This window comes from Vanacampus margaritifer, chromosome 1 (assembly GCF_051991255.1).
Source record: "Vanacampus margaritifer isolate UIUO_Vmar chromosome 1, RoL_Vmar_1.0, whole genome shotgun sequence".
Lineage (NCBI taxonomy): Eukaryota > Metazoa > Chordata > Actinopteri > Syngnathiformes > Syngnathidae > Vanacampus > Vanacampus margaritifer.
Window position 1 is genome coordinate 49,680,274 of NC_135432.1, and position 17,429 is coordinate 49,697,702.

Below are 17,429 nucleotides of genomic sequence, written 5' to 3' on the forward strand. Positions count from 1 at the left end.
ATTTCTGACTGTCACTACTAGCCGACAACCAGCCAGATTGTTTCTACGGGAAATGTTAATGTATCATAAAACCTCTTTGCTGCCATTAAATACAAGTCCTCATTATACCAGTGGAGAGCTTTTGTCCATGTAGCAATTTTTCCCCCTGTGAGTCAGCGTATGTAGGAACATGCAGTAGCCCAAAGAAACACTGCACACAATGTTCTTTTCATTTAGAGTGGTCCATATCTTTTGTGTTGCTTTATCTAGATGAAATTCTCTGAGCTTTTCTTTTTTCATAGATGTTCAAATTTTTATCAATGTCCATAGCTGAAAAAGGAAATGCTATAAGGCTGACAATTTTTTGACGACTGAACATTTATTTTGAACATACATGAAAGAAATTAAAAATAATAATAATAATAATTCATAATGTAACTGCTAGCCCATACACCATAAGATAAATTATACATCAAGAAGGGCAAACTGAAATACATAACATACACAATTTTAGTTGTTAAAATGGCATTTCCGTCCAAATGTGAACAAAGTTATGTTAGTTATTTTGTACCATAATAGTGATTGTCTACCTCCACATTGTTGCTTATCTGTGCTTGATGTAAACTTTTAAAAATGCAATTCAAATTAGTCTTTAAGCCTCAAATAGTTCAATGAGTGCATCTGTCTACTATGAATGAATGAATGATGTCATTTCTGTTCTTTTTTAATTAAAATAACTCTGACATATTTATATAATTAGTTGGTGCTCGTGATGGAATAATATTGAAACACAAGTAGGGAAGAAAGACAAGCAGACAAAGATCATGGGCTATATCAGGATATACTTGTCATGGAAACGCCAGACCCCATGTATCTGGCCTGTGCATTCTACTGGCGGCAACCTCCATAGAAAGGCAAGGTAATATTGTGTGTGATTAAATACAGCATGTTGGCATTTAGGAATCAAAAGCATGACGTCTACATCACAACATTGTCTGCATCTAATGTGATGTGAAATGCAGGATAGGCCTCGCCAAGCTGGCTCTCCATATTTAAACATTTCCCCAGTCACCAATTATTTAGTGTAAGTTTGAGTTTGTTCAAATATATAATGTAAGGTACCATGCAGTGACAGTGCAGTGGTACACATGGCTACCTTGGCTGGTGACCAGTCCAGAGTGTATTCTGCCTTTTACCCACAGAACGCTGCAACAGGCTTATTTCATCTTTCAGACCTCAGGTTGTATAAGTGATGAGTGAAATCAACTAGCTTCTACTATCTTTTTTTTTTTTTTTTTAATATAAACTGCTATCAATGCATTTGTATGATTCACATCAACTATTTAGAGAAATAGTTGATTAAATTTACATTCATATAGTTTATGCAGTGGGAATTTAGGCAGGGGCATTTAAATCGTGTTGCCCTGAAGCAGCATCAGACATTAAAAAGATGCAGTAGTGCATATGTTTTGGGCTATTTATGGTTTCAGATTAGCACATAACTGACTCCCCCCCTCCCCCCAACCAAAAAAAACTAAACTTAATTCGATAAATAAATTTGACCAAATATGACATGTATTAACCTTAGGGAACCCTGCGACATTTGAAACAAATGAGTCATTGTTGCATGTCTGAAACACACAAGCCCACTTTATGCAAAGGACACAAGCACAAGTACCTTGTCAAAATATGAATATCAACACCAAGGGAAGAGATAACACTGTATTGCAGGGCTATTCAATTTGCGTCCCGCGGGTCACATGCTGCCCAGAACCCATCCCCCGAGTGGCCCAGCTCGCCTGAATTGAATTGCATTCAAAAGATGCGGAGGGAATCTTGGTTGCAGAAATTCCTACAGTGTTTCACACCATGTTTGCGACACGTCTCACAGTCTAACAACAGTCTACTCACATTGCAAAGTTTTGTTTTGAAGCGTGGCTAGCGAAGCTAACTGGAGTAGCGCCCAGATAACTAGGGAAATAAACATGCCCCTTTCAACTTCAAAACGTAAATTTGACAGTGAAAACCGTTCATTTAACCCTTAAACATTCGCAGGGTTGAAATTCTACCTACAAACATGTTTGAAGTGAAACGCTGTTTGTTACCGCCCAGGCTGGACGTACACGTACGGACAGTAACAACAGACAAAAATTAAACAGTAAAATAATGAGTTTGATTTAGTTAGAAAAATGAGGCTTGGTTTGAGAAGGAATACAAGTACAAGCAAGGCAGCTAGCGACACGCTAAAAGAACAAACAATCAAAACAGAAAGTACTAGCTGATACAGATCCCCAAAACTCTCTAGACCAGAGGTGGGCATCGAGGGCCGCAGTCCTGCAGGTTTTGCGTGTTGCCCTTCTCCAACACAGCTGATATATGATCAGCTCATCAGCAAGCTCTGCATAAGCCTGATAACGATCCTGTTGATTGGAATCAGCTTGTGTTGGAAGTGAGAAACCTACAAAACCTGCAGGACTCCGGCCCTCGAGGACCGAGATTGCCCACCTCTGCTCTAGACTAAATCTAATGGCAGGGGCTGGGTTGTGGTGGGGGGAGCGGGGGCTGTGGGCCGATGAGGTGCAGGGCGGGCCTGCCGTGCCCCGTTCTGCTGCGTTGGGCTTGGGGCGCGGGCCGTGTTGGGGTGGGGGCACTCCTGGCTCCTGGGTTTGCTCTCCGGCCGGTGGTCCTTGCAGGGCCCGGGGATAGTGCCTTGGCGCTGCCATGGCCTGGGCGGCCCTGGGGAATAGTGCTTGCTCTGTCCTGGCCTGGGTCGACGGCTCCCCTCTTTGGTGAAGGTTTTCATGCATGCCAGATCCACCACACCAGCATCTACCCAAATTCAAACACAATCTGCTTCTTCCTCTGGTCGTTGAATCGGTGGAGGCTGTGGATCTCACTCTGCTTCATCTATTATTCCTTCCTTTTCTCAGTCTTTCCTTTGGTCTCTTGAGGTCTCCCTAATTTGTTGGAATTGAGATGTTTCTGGGGTTGGTGAAAGATTCTGGTTGGTAACCCGGTGGGTAGTGATGTCTGGTCGGTGCTGGATTTCACTTTTTCTTTTCTTTGATCCTTCCTCGGGTCTCCTGACAACTTCACGACTCTAGCGGGATTCTGAAGTATTCGTTTTGGGTGAACAGTATGGGATTTTTAATTGGTTTTAGATTAATTAATGAGCACAAATTCACAGACACACATATGCACACACATACACATACAAAAAGAAAAAGAAAAAAGAAAGAGCAATGATGATGACATGTTGAATCGGTAAGATTACCAAATGAACAATACTGAGCGCTTTAAAAAAAAGAAGAAGAAAGTACTAGCTGAACTAAAGATCCCCAAAACCCTCTAGACTAAATCTAACTGAGGCATGATATATATATATATAGATAGATAGATAGAGAGAGAGAGAGGGATAGATAGAGAGAGAGAGAGAGAGAGAGATAGATAGATATACATACTGACATATTTTAAAATGAAATCAACTGCTAATGTTACACACACATAACACACATACACACACACACACACACACACACACACACTCTAACATGTTAAACATGCAGTATTCACTTAAAAATTCGGAGAAATTGTGACATGCGGAATGTGTTAAACTGTCCCTCCTATGTACCCGGTGGGTATTACTGGCTGAAACTGACCGATTACATTGAGCATTCAATGTACAGTGTGCTGCCCCTTACAGACACCAATTGATTTTGCACCTCTGCTGTAAAAGCTTTCTATCCTCTCTCTGCGAAGGCTTAGCTGACATTGAGCTGCTTGGCCTGTGGGGCCTCCTTGAGTGCACTCACAGATCCAAGAGGCACAGGAGTGCTAAAGTCGAATGCATAGAAACGAAAAATGATATAACACTTTGGGTCTTGGGATATCCAAGTTGCTTGTACTGCATAAGCATCTTGGTTAGTCGGACAGTACAGATGAAAGGAACTGGTATATGGAGCAAATGTCAGCTCTCTAACATAATAAAAAACACAACTTGTTTTTTGGGGGGCTTAAGTTATGTAGATATATTACTGCACATATAATACCTTGTATATCAGTTTATAGATTTAAATAATGAATCATCCCTCACCATCCAACTCTCAATAACAATATGTCAACATCAACACTGATATTTTCTTTGAGTTTCACAATTTGTTATGCAAATATAACAATATAATATGAAAGTAAACAATGCTTAGAAGCACTCATGACCTAGTCATAAATCTATCTATCTTCTCTAGTGAGTACAAAATTTATATATACTCAAAAATATTTTTTAGACTCTTGAGATTGGCTTAGAGAGACTGGACCGGCCATTCTTTAAATGACAATTTTAACCTTTGCTCCGGCTATTTCAATGGGTGAATGAAAGTTCAGTGAAAAGCTCACGCATGCGCAGACACTTGAACATGGTCACAAGGGCCAGTGGTCAAACTCACAACCTCTGGGTTGGGAGAAGACCACTCTACCAATGCCATCCTATCTTCTCCTCTGCTTGTGTTAAACGTATCCACAAATAAAATTCAATATAGAAGTAAAATGTCTCACTTACATCAGCAATATTATTGATATGGAGGTAAAATTAAGTATTTGTGAAACCATGGCAGCACAATTCCCCAAAATGTGTGAAGATTTTGCCATGCGAATGAATAGGGAGTAAAAAGGGATCTGTTTTTCCTCAGGAAAGTTGTTTGGCATACTATAATTTACAAACGTGGCTGAGACTCTAAATCGTATTCTCTGGAACACTGAAACACTTTACTGAAAAGAAAATATAAATCTTCCCTTCTGTCACCAGGGAAAGAGGTAGACAAAATATGTTTCCACCATAAATCATATTGCCTAAGGTAGGGGGTGGGTGGGGAGGTGAGGATTGGGGTGGGGGGAGGGGGGACCTTACTCATTGTGACCAAACAATTCACGCCTACTGTCTTAGCGCTCTCTCAACTCAAACTGACTACTACTCTGCCAAAGTTTATTTAAGGCTACTGCACTGAAACTAAGTATCATTCTTCTGGACCATTGCATCCGCAAACTTCACTCACTGTACCTAAAGGCCTTCTTGGGACAGTTGGTGAACTTGAGTCCATTGTTAGAAAGTCCTTTGGGCTTCAATGGAACTTTACTTTGTATTACAGGGACGTGAGATCAAAGACAAGGTCACGCGCTTCCTCTAAAGCCAGTTATAATATTGATACTAGTGGTGCAACGGATCAGCGTTGATCCGTGGTCGGTTTGGATCATCTACGAATCGAGGATTGCTTGTTGGGGGGAAAACAACAAAGTACAAATTCACAGTAGACACCATTGAGACATGTCAAGCAAGCTGAAACATATTCAACGTACCGCACCGCTTGCGCTCAGGGTAACTTCAAAATAAAGTTTGCCAAATAATACATTGACGGCAATGAAAATAGCCTTAGCAGACATTTTCTTTGAAGTGGCCCACGTCGTGGCGTGATGGCTAGCTTGACTTCCCTTTTAGACGTTCGTAGTTTTGTTTGACATTAAAGTTGTGACCAACATCAACACGACGCTATCCCAAACTCATATTCAATCGCTAATTTAGGACGCTAAGATACCGTTAATTAATTGCGCCGTCATAGTATGATACGGCAGAATCTTCCAATGTAAAGTTGCTAGCAATTAGCTGTTAGCATTACCAACGGGTGCCTGGCTGGTAGCTGTAAATGAGCTGGTACCTGTCTTACTTTAATTCTTTTTCAGTAATCTAGATCAAGGCTACTTTGTAATTCACATTTCATATTGCAGTTTATGCTCAGAGCCTGGTTTTAATAAATAAATAAATAAAAATGTTTTCCCAATGATCCCTTTATGTTCTTTGTTGAAAAAAAAAATCCAGCAACTGACAATGTATGGGGAAAAGTAACATTTTCTAATTAACAATAAACTTTGTCTTAATTAAGTCATTAATTTTATGTGTTTAATAATAAAAAGAGAAACAACACAAAAACACTTAAAGGCAGGACCGGCCCTAAATAATTTGGTGCCCTCGGCAAACGTGCAGCCCCCCGGAATAAATAAATAAATAAATAGTATAAATATATACCATATATATAATACCAAATTTCACAGACAATTACAAATACAAAGTAAAATAAAAAGTATGCCTTTATATATGTTTGTTTACATTAAATCAGCACGCAATTCTTATCTTGTATAAATTAACGTGGTTATGGAGCTGCTAGGCTTCTTGCTAATTCCAATAGACAGCAACGTATTACTCCTATTTTAGCCTTCACTGCATTGGCTCTCTGTCCGTTTTAGAATTGATTTTAAGATTTTAGTGATTACTTTTAAAGCTTGTATGAGGCTGGCCCCATGCTATTTATCCAAACTTTTAATTTCTTATAAACCAGCCCGCAGTCTCAGATCCTTTGATAAAAGTCTCCTGGTTCCAAAGTCGAGGCTTATAACTAAAGGTTTCAGTTAGAGCGCCTCGACTTTGGCACAACCTGCCTCTGGATCTGAGACGTGCTAATTCTGTTTCCTCTTTTAAGTCACTTCTCAAGACCTACTTTTATAGATTGGCTTTTAATTGTTGATGTTTTCTTATCTCGTTTCTTATTTAACTTTTAATTATCTTTTATTTATTTTATCTTCTAAATTCGTTTTATTTTTTATGGACATAATTTTATTTTGGGATATACTCCTTTTATATCCCTTGCACTATACCACCTGCTGGTCTCAGTTGGTTTGTGGTATTCCTGTATTGCCTGGGATTTCCTACTCCTTATGTGTTTATGTGCATATGTATGTATGTAAGGATTTGCCTTTTTTCTTGTATAGTTGTTTGTTTTTTATTACCTGGATTAATTTTTTTTGATTGTCAAAGCACCTTGTAAACACTTGTTTTCAAAGGCGTTATACAAATAAAGTTTTTTATTATTTTTATTATGTGAAACAATTATTTATGCAAATCTATTTGCAGATATCTGGACTGGACTGACTGCTTTATTTTAAAGCCAGCAAGCTTTGCCTCACTTTGGTGCGCAAAGTAGCATGGATGTAATGGTGGCGAAAACAAGTTGAAAGCAAGCTAAAAAGCTAACGCTATTTTCATATTTACTTTAAGACAATGGTGATTGAACGACATACATGCCTCTACCCTGGGCCCATTTTCCCTCCTCCTTTCACCGCTTTCTTAATGCAGCACCTGAGGGCTTAGATCTTTTCTTTTTTGCCCTGCAATTTGGCGGCCCCCTCCACTAGATGGAGCCCTAGGCGACCGCCAAGGGCCGGGCCTGCTTAAAGGTCATGAAAATTAATTGAGAATGAGAATTTCGATATTTATATATATATATATATTATTATATATAATATAATATATTAAATATTACAAAATAATTGGTATGGGTGTTACTGGTCCTGGATAGACTTGGTATTGGCTCGATACCAAAATATGCAATATTGCACACTACTACATAGAGTGCTCAACTGGAAATCAAATTAAAATTTCGATGGCCAGATAGTGCTAATAGTTAACTCTTTCACTGCCACTGACGTTTAAAGACGTCAAGTAAAAACCTACGGAGCACTGCCAATGACGTCTAAAGACGTCATCCAAGTTTTTTTTTTTTTTTTTTTTTTAAACGGGTGCGGCCAAGCCTTCCGGAGCTGTGGTGAAAGTTTCAAAGAGGTCTCTTGTGCCTAATGACTATTATTGGCCCCTAGATGGCAGCAGTGACTCTCTTTTGACAAGATAGGGGAGGCGTCAGTAGTATAAAAGGGAGGCGGATCTAGAGCGTCGTGGAGGAGATGAGAATGGAAGAGAAAGGAAAAATGGCGACCGTCGGTAAGAAGCAGCTCACGCTTGATAGATTTTTTGAAAAAGGAGAAGCATCAACCAGTGCTAAAGTGCACCTTTATGACGACTGTGATGATGATGGTGACAAAGAGGTTGACGCCGAAGCTGCAGCGTTGACGCGGCGGCAGCTTCGTTCACGTCCTAAGGCCTCAGAGGCTAGCGGTGCTAGCGCCGGAAAAACGTCGTGCACGTCCGAGCACTTCTGCACGCGAGGACGTTAAATACGACGAAGGTGATGATGATGATGATGATGATGGCGACAAGGAGATTGATGCCGAAGTTGCAGCGTTGACGCGGCGGCAGCTTCGACCACGTTTTAAGGCCTCGGAGGCTAGTGGTGCTAGCGCCGGAAAACGTGGTGCACGACCGAGCACTTCTCCGCACGAGGACGTTCAATCGGACGACGACGAAGAGTATCCTGAGTCCGATGGATATTCTTCGGAGGAGTGGGTACAATCTGACCACGGAGAAAGTGATTCGGACAGTATTTCATCCGCAGAAGACGTCGAAGGTAAGCACAAACTTGCTATGAGATACTTTTCAGGCACGCTGCTAGCACCTCGTGTAACGTGAATGTGCAATTCATAGATCGTGGATCGTGCTCACAGCGACGTCCCACTGCAAAGACGACAAAGAGAGGTATAAAAAAAAGTGTTTTCAATACACCGCAACAACAAAAGAAAACACTCTTTCGATATTATTGTAATTGTATATATTTCTTTCAGCTGCAGCTCAGAGTGACGCTCCTCAGAGTGAGCAGAATAAAGGTCCATCAACCAGTGGATCCAAGAAAAAACGTAAATATATATATATATATATATATATATATATATATATATATATATATATATATATATATATTGCATCACACTGATCTAAAATGAATATTATATGATATTGAAATGTATATTTGCAGATCCCCAAAAATCTGGCTGGCATGAAGCAGGCTGGCAGCCAAACGCATTCCCCTTTACTGCGGAGCCAGGACCGAGAGGTGCCGCAGCAGAGCTGAATTCAACCCGGCCAGTTGACTTCCTGCAACTCTTCATCACGGACGAGCTTCTGCAGCACATTGCTGATCAGACAAACTTATATGCACGTCAGTCTATGCAAAAACGTGCTGAAAGTCTGCCACACTGCAGGAGTCGTGCTTGGAAGCCAGTGTCCGTGTCTGAACTCAAAACTTTTTTTGCACTGCAATTCCTTAATGGGTATATAGACAAGCCCAGTATCGAAATGTATTGGACTCAGGACGAGATAGAGACGACACCATTTTTCAGTCGCGCGATGCTTCGAAACCGCTTCCAGCTCATCTGGAGTTTCCTGCACTTCAACGACAACGAGACACACAGTTCAGACGACAAACTATTTAAAATTCGTCCTGTGTTCAATCACGTTGTAAGCAAGTTCAAGGAACTGTTTCAACCGGGCAGGAATATCTGTATTGATGACGGAATGATGAGTTTTCAGGGACGTCTTTCCTTCAAGGTGTACAACCCCCAAAAGCCGGTCAAATATGGGATCAAATCGTACATTTTGTGTGACTCCCAAACCGGCTATTGTTTCAATATGCAACCATATGTTGGCATTAGTTGTTCTCTCCCTGATACAGTGTTCAACTTACTGGATCGTCTGCCAGGAAATGGGTACACACTATTCATGGACAATTTTTTATAACTCTATTGCTTTGTGTGAACGTCTCCTGGCAGCGCGTACCAATGTTTGTGGAACGCTGAGGAAGAACAGGGGTGAACCCAGTGAGATAACGTGCCTAACCAACACTGGCCTTGGGGTCGGGGGGAAACTGGTAAGGCACAACCCAAATGTTTTGATTGTGGCATGGCAGGACAAACGTCTGTTGAGGATGGTGACAACGTTTCATAAAGATGAAATGCGGAGAGTGGCGGTGTGGCGGAAGGCACAAAAAAAAAAAGTGCCTTTCCAAAAACCAATTTGTGTTGTGGACTACAATTCCAAGATGAATGGAGTGGACAAGATGGATCAAAACATCTCGTACCACCCATTCACACAGAAAACGTTGAAGTGGCACAAAAAGTTTGTTGCCTATCTTTTCCAAATATGCATGTTCAATGCCTACATCTTGTACAAAAAAGGAGGCAAGTGTTACACTGTTTACCACACAAAAGTAAAATTGATGTAGTTCAAACATCCACACAATTATAAATAATCACACATGCACAGTTGTACACCTTTGTAAATAGTTTGTCAAATTGTTACTGTTTTCTATGTAAATAAACTGTTCTTTTGCTATAAAAAAGACTTTTTCATTGTTGGTGGTACTGTTTTATAGAAGTAAAGCACTATTTAGGTGTTTGTGGCATCATTCATGGACAAAAAGAAGTGTAGAATTCACTAGAGTGCATGAAATAACATCGTTTCACAAAAAGTCATTTTTCTCCGCTTTTTGTTTCAAAACAGAGAATTTCGGTGAAAGTTACCATTTTCTATTGTTGATTACTGAAGAACGGAATAAGCTAGAAACAAACTTTTTTTTCTGATGAAAGATGAGAGTCCAATCTTTCATTTGGTAGTATGTGTGTTTCCATAGTCCAAACACAACATTTTCTGTGGACCTTGAAAGATCACTCAAAATGCTTAAATCGGCTGGCAGTGGGGACAACCCGTTTCTGAAAACGTCTGTCAGTGAAAGAGTTAAGATAGCTGCGTTTTAGTTTAGTATACTTGTCTTATTTATTAAACAGTGCATACATTTTCAATAAAATGTTTATTTTTGTACAAAAGTAGGCACCAAATATATTTAGACGATCAATGTCAAATCCCAAATGATTTTTATGAATCACTGTCTACCTGCTAAAGTGTGCTGGTAGCTTAGCCTCATTCTGTCCTCTCTGCACCCACATTCAGCTATTAATGTAATCAGTGCAGTAATGTTGCTTGTAATTTATATAAACCCTGTTCCAGCTGATTTTCAAATAGCAGAATCAACCTGAAGAGATCTAGAAAACCAATGAGACTGTTCAGGGTGGAAATTCGCCTGTAAACAAAGCAATCTGCCTGACAAGCATGCATGCTCTTTTCATGGGCGCAGAAAAAAATATTTGCTTAAAAATCTTCACAAGATTAAAATACACAACTTTCCTGATGTAATAAAAAAAAAAAATTAAGATATAGTAATTAATAGCTGGAAGAAGAAAGTCCAGGCCCTAATAAATAATTAAATATGTATATTAGGGCCCGGACTCATTCCTAAAATGACCATTTGGTAATTGTGCTTTTGTCAGCGAATTAATTCCGGTTCGATTCATAATGTGATATGATGTATTTTCTGGAAATGCAGCTAGCCGTTTGCTTGAAAATGGAAGTGAAAAGCTTCCTTCTTCTAAACAATCACATAGCATTTAAAATGTCTTGTGCAGCTTGGCTTCATGTTAAAGCTTGTTAAACTAACAACCGTGAAGAAGAAGAAAACCCTTGATCAAGGGTACAGTATTCAAGCCGCACATTTGTACACGGCGTATAAATTAGTTTTTATTTTTTGTTTGGGGGGGGGGGGTAATATTCTGAGAAAAAAATCCCTTATTTGCCACATTATAAAGTGGCAAATTTGAGACTTTATAAAGTGGCAGATTTGCAAGAAAAAAAAAATATACATACTGTAGCGTTCTTGGATGTTTGCGTCAATACTTGTCAGTCAGGTTTTCAAATGAGGTAGTAATTAATTGCTTCATCAGAAATTAACCATATTATGTTTATCATTCGCAGTTTGAAGTGTTGTGTACTGCCAGCGACAAAGACGCCTCGCTTTGCGAAGGTCCACACCCTGAGGATCAAGCACGGACGATGGTGCCCTACTATGCGTACTCTGCAGATAGGGCGCGGTGGCCCTGTATATAGTAACAACTCCTGTGTTACATTCTCATTCTCACCCACTCTGACCTCTGCAGAATGATGAGCCACTATGGGACTTTATCATTTTCCACATATTGATTATGTATCAGCTTAATGAAGGTGACATTTCAACTCGAGTATCCATGTCGCTGTCATACATTACTCTGGGGGTAAGAATGAAGTGCAGAAAGAGGAAGTAATTACTTGATTTGATCCAATGAGCAATATGTCAGCTATCCTAATAATTTTTGTGGATATCAGAAACATATTTTCAAAAAGTCTGCCCAAGGAAACCATTCGACTGCCTTAATTTGCTGTGATACATAACATGTTATATACAGCATAAGGAGGTCTAAAGATACCCTTTATTACCTTTTTAACAGTTTTCATGTCAGTGTCCTCACAATCGGTAGAAGTTTTAATTTTGCATTTAACAACATCTATAATTTCTTCCTCATGAACAGGGTTGAGGTACATTGATCTTGTATTTATTTTAAAATATACATCTTGGGGTAACATATCCATCACAGGTATTTTTTCCCGCTAAAGGTGATCCAACATTTATAAAATATTTATTAAACTGATTGACTACCTCTTTCATTGTATTTATATTATTATCATTATCACTGAAATACTGGGGATACGTGGTATCTGTAATCCAGAATTTACAGCAATTTCTGTCCACTGGGTATCTCTAATTCAGACACTCATTCACAATTTCATCAATCAATTGATTTGAAAATGCTCTCTAATTTCAGAAATAGGCGGGGCAAACTTGCTTTTATGATTTGAGATAAATCCCCTTTTTCCAGTTGCAACCACTTGCAAACTATGGTTCAATCTGGGGAACAGTTGCAACAGGGTATTTTTTTAAGATTTCAGTTTTAAAGTCTTCAAGGCTATGTGGAGAATGTTTCCTGCCTGTGAGTTTGTTTGAAAAGGTTGGCTGGCTCTACCCATGAGCCACGGCCCCCACATAATATGCATATTATTATAATTATACATATTATTTCATTATTTATGATTGTTTTTTTTCACTTGCAAAATATTTGGCAGTGTAAAATGTGGCCTTAAAGTGGACAGGACTGTTGAACCTAATTTGTCCTTGTTTCTTCAAGACATTCAATGCTCTTCAGGTCCATTTATTTATTTAAAAATAAAAATAAAAAAAACAACTCAGTGACATCAAAGGAGGTTATTTCCTTTACATGTCTCCTTTATAATTCCATTTTTGTTTTTGATTCAACAATGTAATATTTTGAACATATTGAGAGACACCGATGGAAAAAACGTTTTACATTGCCATTCTAAACTCTGTCACGGATGGGGGTGGAGGTCCCAAATGCAGGGAGGCAGGAGACCCACGGCAGGGATGCATATATTATTATTATTATTATACTGAACACAATTTATTTAACAAAAACACTAACAGGGGTACTGGGTAAAACTCTAAATAAACAAAACCAACAAAGTTCTGAAAATACCAAAAATCAAAGTAACAACAAAACACAAGCGACGTGACAGCAACAATGATCCAACGCAGACAGAGGGGAGACAGGAGACTAAATACACACACTAACGACACAACAAGACACACCTGGGGCAAGACACAAGTGGCTGAGGGTACTGATTGGTTGACACGAGGAAGGGCAGGATTACACTCAACAAGACCAAGGGAGACACAAAACCAAAAACAGAACCCAAACATGACAAACTCAAGAAATAGACAACAATTAGGAGATATTGTTAAGAATAGAATAGGAACATACAGCATGAGTGCTACATTAATTTAGTAAGTTTGTGTCACTTCATCAGAAACAATGTCACCTATCTTTGCCCCTTGACAATGTTTGATATCCAAATTCAGGCAGACTCATGCTCATGTTTGCACTGCAAAGCTCGTTGAGACAGGAATCCTTTTCAGTTTTTTTTAAATAGCATTTTAAAAATGTCATGTTTGCTCTGCTGAGCTGCTCCAGTTTCATTCATGTCTGTTCTCACTTTCTTTGAGTTTTGTTTCCTTGCAGTCTTTCCTGTAAGGTAAAGGTAAATTCCACTGATTGTCACACCCAACTAAGTGGGGGGGTGTTTTTCATTCTCCGCATTTGACCCATCCCCTGAGGTAGCGGTGAGCAGTAAAGGAATATAAGAGTTTGTGTGCGTGGGGGTGAAATACAGGATGTGTGTGATGGACGTGGGCGTGTTAGGAATGGAATGTTGCCAACAAAGGATGCTAATTGCAGGGGGAGATGCAGAACCGTGATAAGATCAAAGTATGTTGTAAATCACATTTGTTTGAGACCGTGGCGGAAAAGTACAAAACAGGAGAAGCCACCCAGTGACGCTGCGGATGAAGATCGGCCAATGAAAAGCAAGCTAAAGTTAAACTGCAGAAAACACATAGCCAATAGAATAATGCCAGGATGCCTTTGTTTCTGTGTCATTTAAATATTGTGTAGTATAACTATTCACTGGGGCAACTCGGATGAGACTACTACGTTGGCTGCTTGAGACAGAGACGTACAGAATTGTATTGATAGGGACCCGGGACCCCAGCTGTTTGTATTAGATTTGAGTGTTAGGAATAAATCCACTCGTGTGTGAAAATGCCGGCTTCCTGATACCTTTCTATTGCAGAACGAGCATGCTATTGTTGGATGAGTGATAGTTTGGTAAGGTCACAAATTGGAGTCAGATTATTAACTTAAATTTATATTAATATAGAAATAAATTCCAACAGCAGCAATGATTGTGCTCGGGAACCACATGGTGATCAAACCGCCCAATTCCAACCCTTTATACTGAGTGTCAAGCAGGGAGGCAATGGGTCCCATTTTTATAGTCTTTGGTATGACCCGGCTGGGGATTGAACCCACAACCTCCCAGTCTCAGGGCGGACACTCTACCACAAGGCCACTGAGTCTGTGTACTGTATCCCTTGTAACTAAAAGCAGTAATTTCAGTGTGTTAACCAGGTCGGCTTTACTGTTTTTGGAAAGTCACAAACAATTCAGTGTCTACTAAGTTAATAAAAATATTTTAACAGCCATGCAAAGTTTATGACCTTGAAACATAAGATGGGGGGATTTCAGTAAGTAAAGCTACAGAGCAGTTCCACGATTTGATGCATCTAATTGTTTTTTTCACTTCGTGTAGTATGTTACGCATGTATGTACATAAGTACACATGTATGTTTTTATGTATGTATGTATGTATGTATGTACGTACTTTATGTACATATGTATGGTGCTGCCTGATTTTGATAACTGCCACTGTTACGTGCTACTTCCGGGTTTGCTTAAAGCAGGGAAAATGCTCTTGAATAGAACCAATGTAAGCGCAACTAACCTATGTCTGCCATCTAGCGGTTAATGGTGATATTGCAACATAAAACTACAGTCGATGTTAGGGGTGTGCTCAAAAAATTGATAAAGCAATACATCATTACGGGCCTCATTACAATACTGTACACGTATTGATACGCAGGCATCAGAATCGATATTGCTCGTTAACTTTAAATAGGCAGTTAAAGCAAGGTTGCTTGCGCAGGAACAGCAGCCTCTGAAGTTTCGCTCATACACTAGCAGCATGAGGGTGGGGGTGGGGGTGGAGCTTGCATTGTACTTAACAAGCAGTCTTTGAAGTCAATTGCCTTTAATTAGTCCACCTGTCGCATGAGCACAGCAGAGAAGACAGGGACATGAGTGTGTTTTGCATTACAGGCGCTCCCCTACTTACGAACGAGTTACGTTCCGAACGATCGTTCGTAAGGTGAATTTGTTCGTAAGTTGCTTCAGTGCTATATTTTGTATTATAATTTATGTTTAAAGAGAATACGTACAGTACTGTACTACGTATGTTAGAGAGAGAGAGCGAGAGACACACACAGTATGTACATGTACGTAATAAGATAAATAAAATGAAGTTTAACTTACTTTTGGAAGATGTACTCGATGCTTAAGGAGAGGAGGAGGAGGAAGAGGAGGATTTTATATCATGAGAGGTTCTTCGTCGTCACTGGAATGGGCTTCAAAAGTTACTTCCTCCTCCGTAACTTCAATGTAGGAAGAAGTTGATGGTCGAGGAGAAGAAGATGAGGGTTGATGAGTATCTTCCTTGGAGGATTTACTAGAAACTGGCCGAAAGAAGCGATCTAACGACGATTGCACAGTTTTCTTCTTTTTTCATCATAAATGATGCGGTAGCACTGTATGGCATCATTCAATTGATTTGCAACCTTTGGGCAACGTTCAATATTTGGGTCTTGCTGCTCGAAGAGTGCGATGGCTTCTTCATGGGGACAGGCATTTCTTCCTCCTCCTCCTCGGCACGTTGCTGAGCCTGGGTGAGCTCTCACAGCACCAAGCGTCGGTATTAGCGGCGGAAGAAGCACTACAGTACTCGGAAAAAGGCGCGCAATACAAAATCTAACTTACAGCATCTCTTTCCGAACATTTTTTGACATGAGCGCATGCGCGCAGACATGTTCGTATGTACCGTTGTTCGTAACTCGAATGTTCGTAAGTAGGGGAGCGTCTGTATAGCCTACTTATTTAAAACAAAAACAAAAAAAAGTGTACTGTGAAGTCTGTTTTAAAAATAGCCCATCAGTGATGGGATACCGTATCTTGCTAAGAAAAAAAAACAGAGGAAGAATAAACATTTATTTACTGATAAACTTAACATAGTACATGTTAAATGTACCAATTTTTCTACATTTTGTTTACAAACAAAATAGAATATGTTATTTGAAAAAAAATGATTTTATTAATTCCCCAAATGTTTCAAATAATTAATGTAATTTTAATACTTATTTATAATAATATTTTTACTTATATCGGCTTATGCGTATTCATAAAATTTCCTGGTGCGTCTGTGAAAGCTGCTCCTTGCATTTAGATCAGGGCATGCCACTTGGTGGTAAACCAGAAGAGCTGCTAACAAAAACATTTTTTTGCCATCCAGCATAATAAACATATCATTTAGGTATACATATGACTGTTGCACTAAAAATGCAAGTAAATTAATGTAAAATATTGGGATATGTATAGCCTTGAAAATCATGTATTGGGATACATATGTATCGCGATATGTATGGTATCGTGACCCATATTGTATCGTGAGGTTGTTGGCAATACCCAGCCCTCGTCGATGCATAGTCACAGTTTGGCACCCATGGATTTGCATTTTTGTGGAATTTTTAGTGGTCTCATTCTCCAGTTGCTTTTGACTCGTTTTGAGCTTCTTGACCCTCGGTCATTTGTCTACAAGACATACACTTGAACCCTACCATGTGCACACTTGTTCCATACTATGTCCATATTCATCCTAGGAAGTCAACATATGAGTAGAGAGCTAAGCTGTTTTCTACACAGAGCGAAACCTTTTGTGTATGTGTGTGTGTTTGTGTGTGATGATTTGTGGTGGCGTAGCCGTCATCGGAAAAACAAAGCTTGTTATCATTAAAAGCAATCTCCATGCAGAGATCTTAAAATTTGATTCTGCTATGATTGGAAATCCCCATTTATCCACCATCTGAGAACAAACCCCAGGATTAGAAGAATGTAGTGGTTAGCCAACAGTCCTGACTCCAACTCAACAATGCTCGCTTGAGCTGTTCGTACTAGAGTGACCAACACAACCACATTGGTTGACCCGCGGTTGAGAATAATGTCACTCAGTTGTATTTTGTGGTGTGTTGCTGTTGTGGTTATGCATGGTATATTTTTAATTAATCACAACATTGCCG

The 17,429-nt window shown here is 39.6% G+C and overlaps 1 protein-coding gene across 1 annotated transcript; it reads left to right on the forward strand.

The window, feature by feature from the left end:
- The first annotated feature begins 7,540 nt into the window (after positions 1-7,540).
- On the forward strand, positions 7,541-10,009 carry LOC144061982 (uncharacterized). Its single transcript, XM_077582959.1, has 4 exons — positions 7,541-8,321; positions 8,399-8,449; positions 8,536-8,607; positions 8,727-10,009. Exons 1-4 carry the CDS (start codon positions 8,238-8,240, stop codon positions 8,820-8,822), a joined length of 303 nt encoding a protein of 100 aa, XP_077439085.1. The 5' UTR covers positions 7,541-8,237; the 3' UTR covers positions 8,823-10,009.
- The last annotated feature ends 7,420 nt before the right edge of the window (positions 10,010-17,429 follow it).

What these genes read in the sequence shown, in the direction of transcription:
- LOC144061982 (XM_077582959.1), top strand. Translation starts at nt 8,238, where the DNA reads ATGGATATTCTTCGGAGGAGTGGGTACAATCTGACCACGGAGAAAGTG. An exon ending in TGCAAAGACGACAAAGAGAG is followed by an intron (nt 8,450 to 8,535) that starts GTATAAAAAAAA and finishes TATTTCTTTCAG; the next exon opens with CTGCAGCTCAGAGTGACGCT. An exon ending in CAGTGGATCCAAGAAAAAAC is followed by an intron (nt 8,608 to 8,726) that starts GTAAATATATAT and finishes GTATATTTGCAG; the next exon opens with ATCCCCAAAAATCTGGCTGG.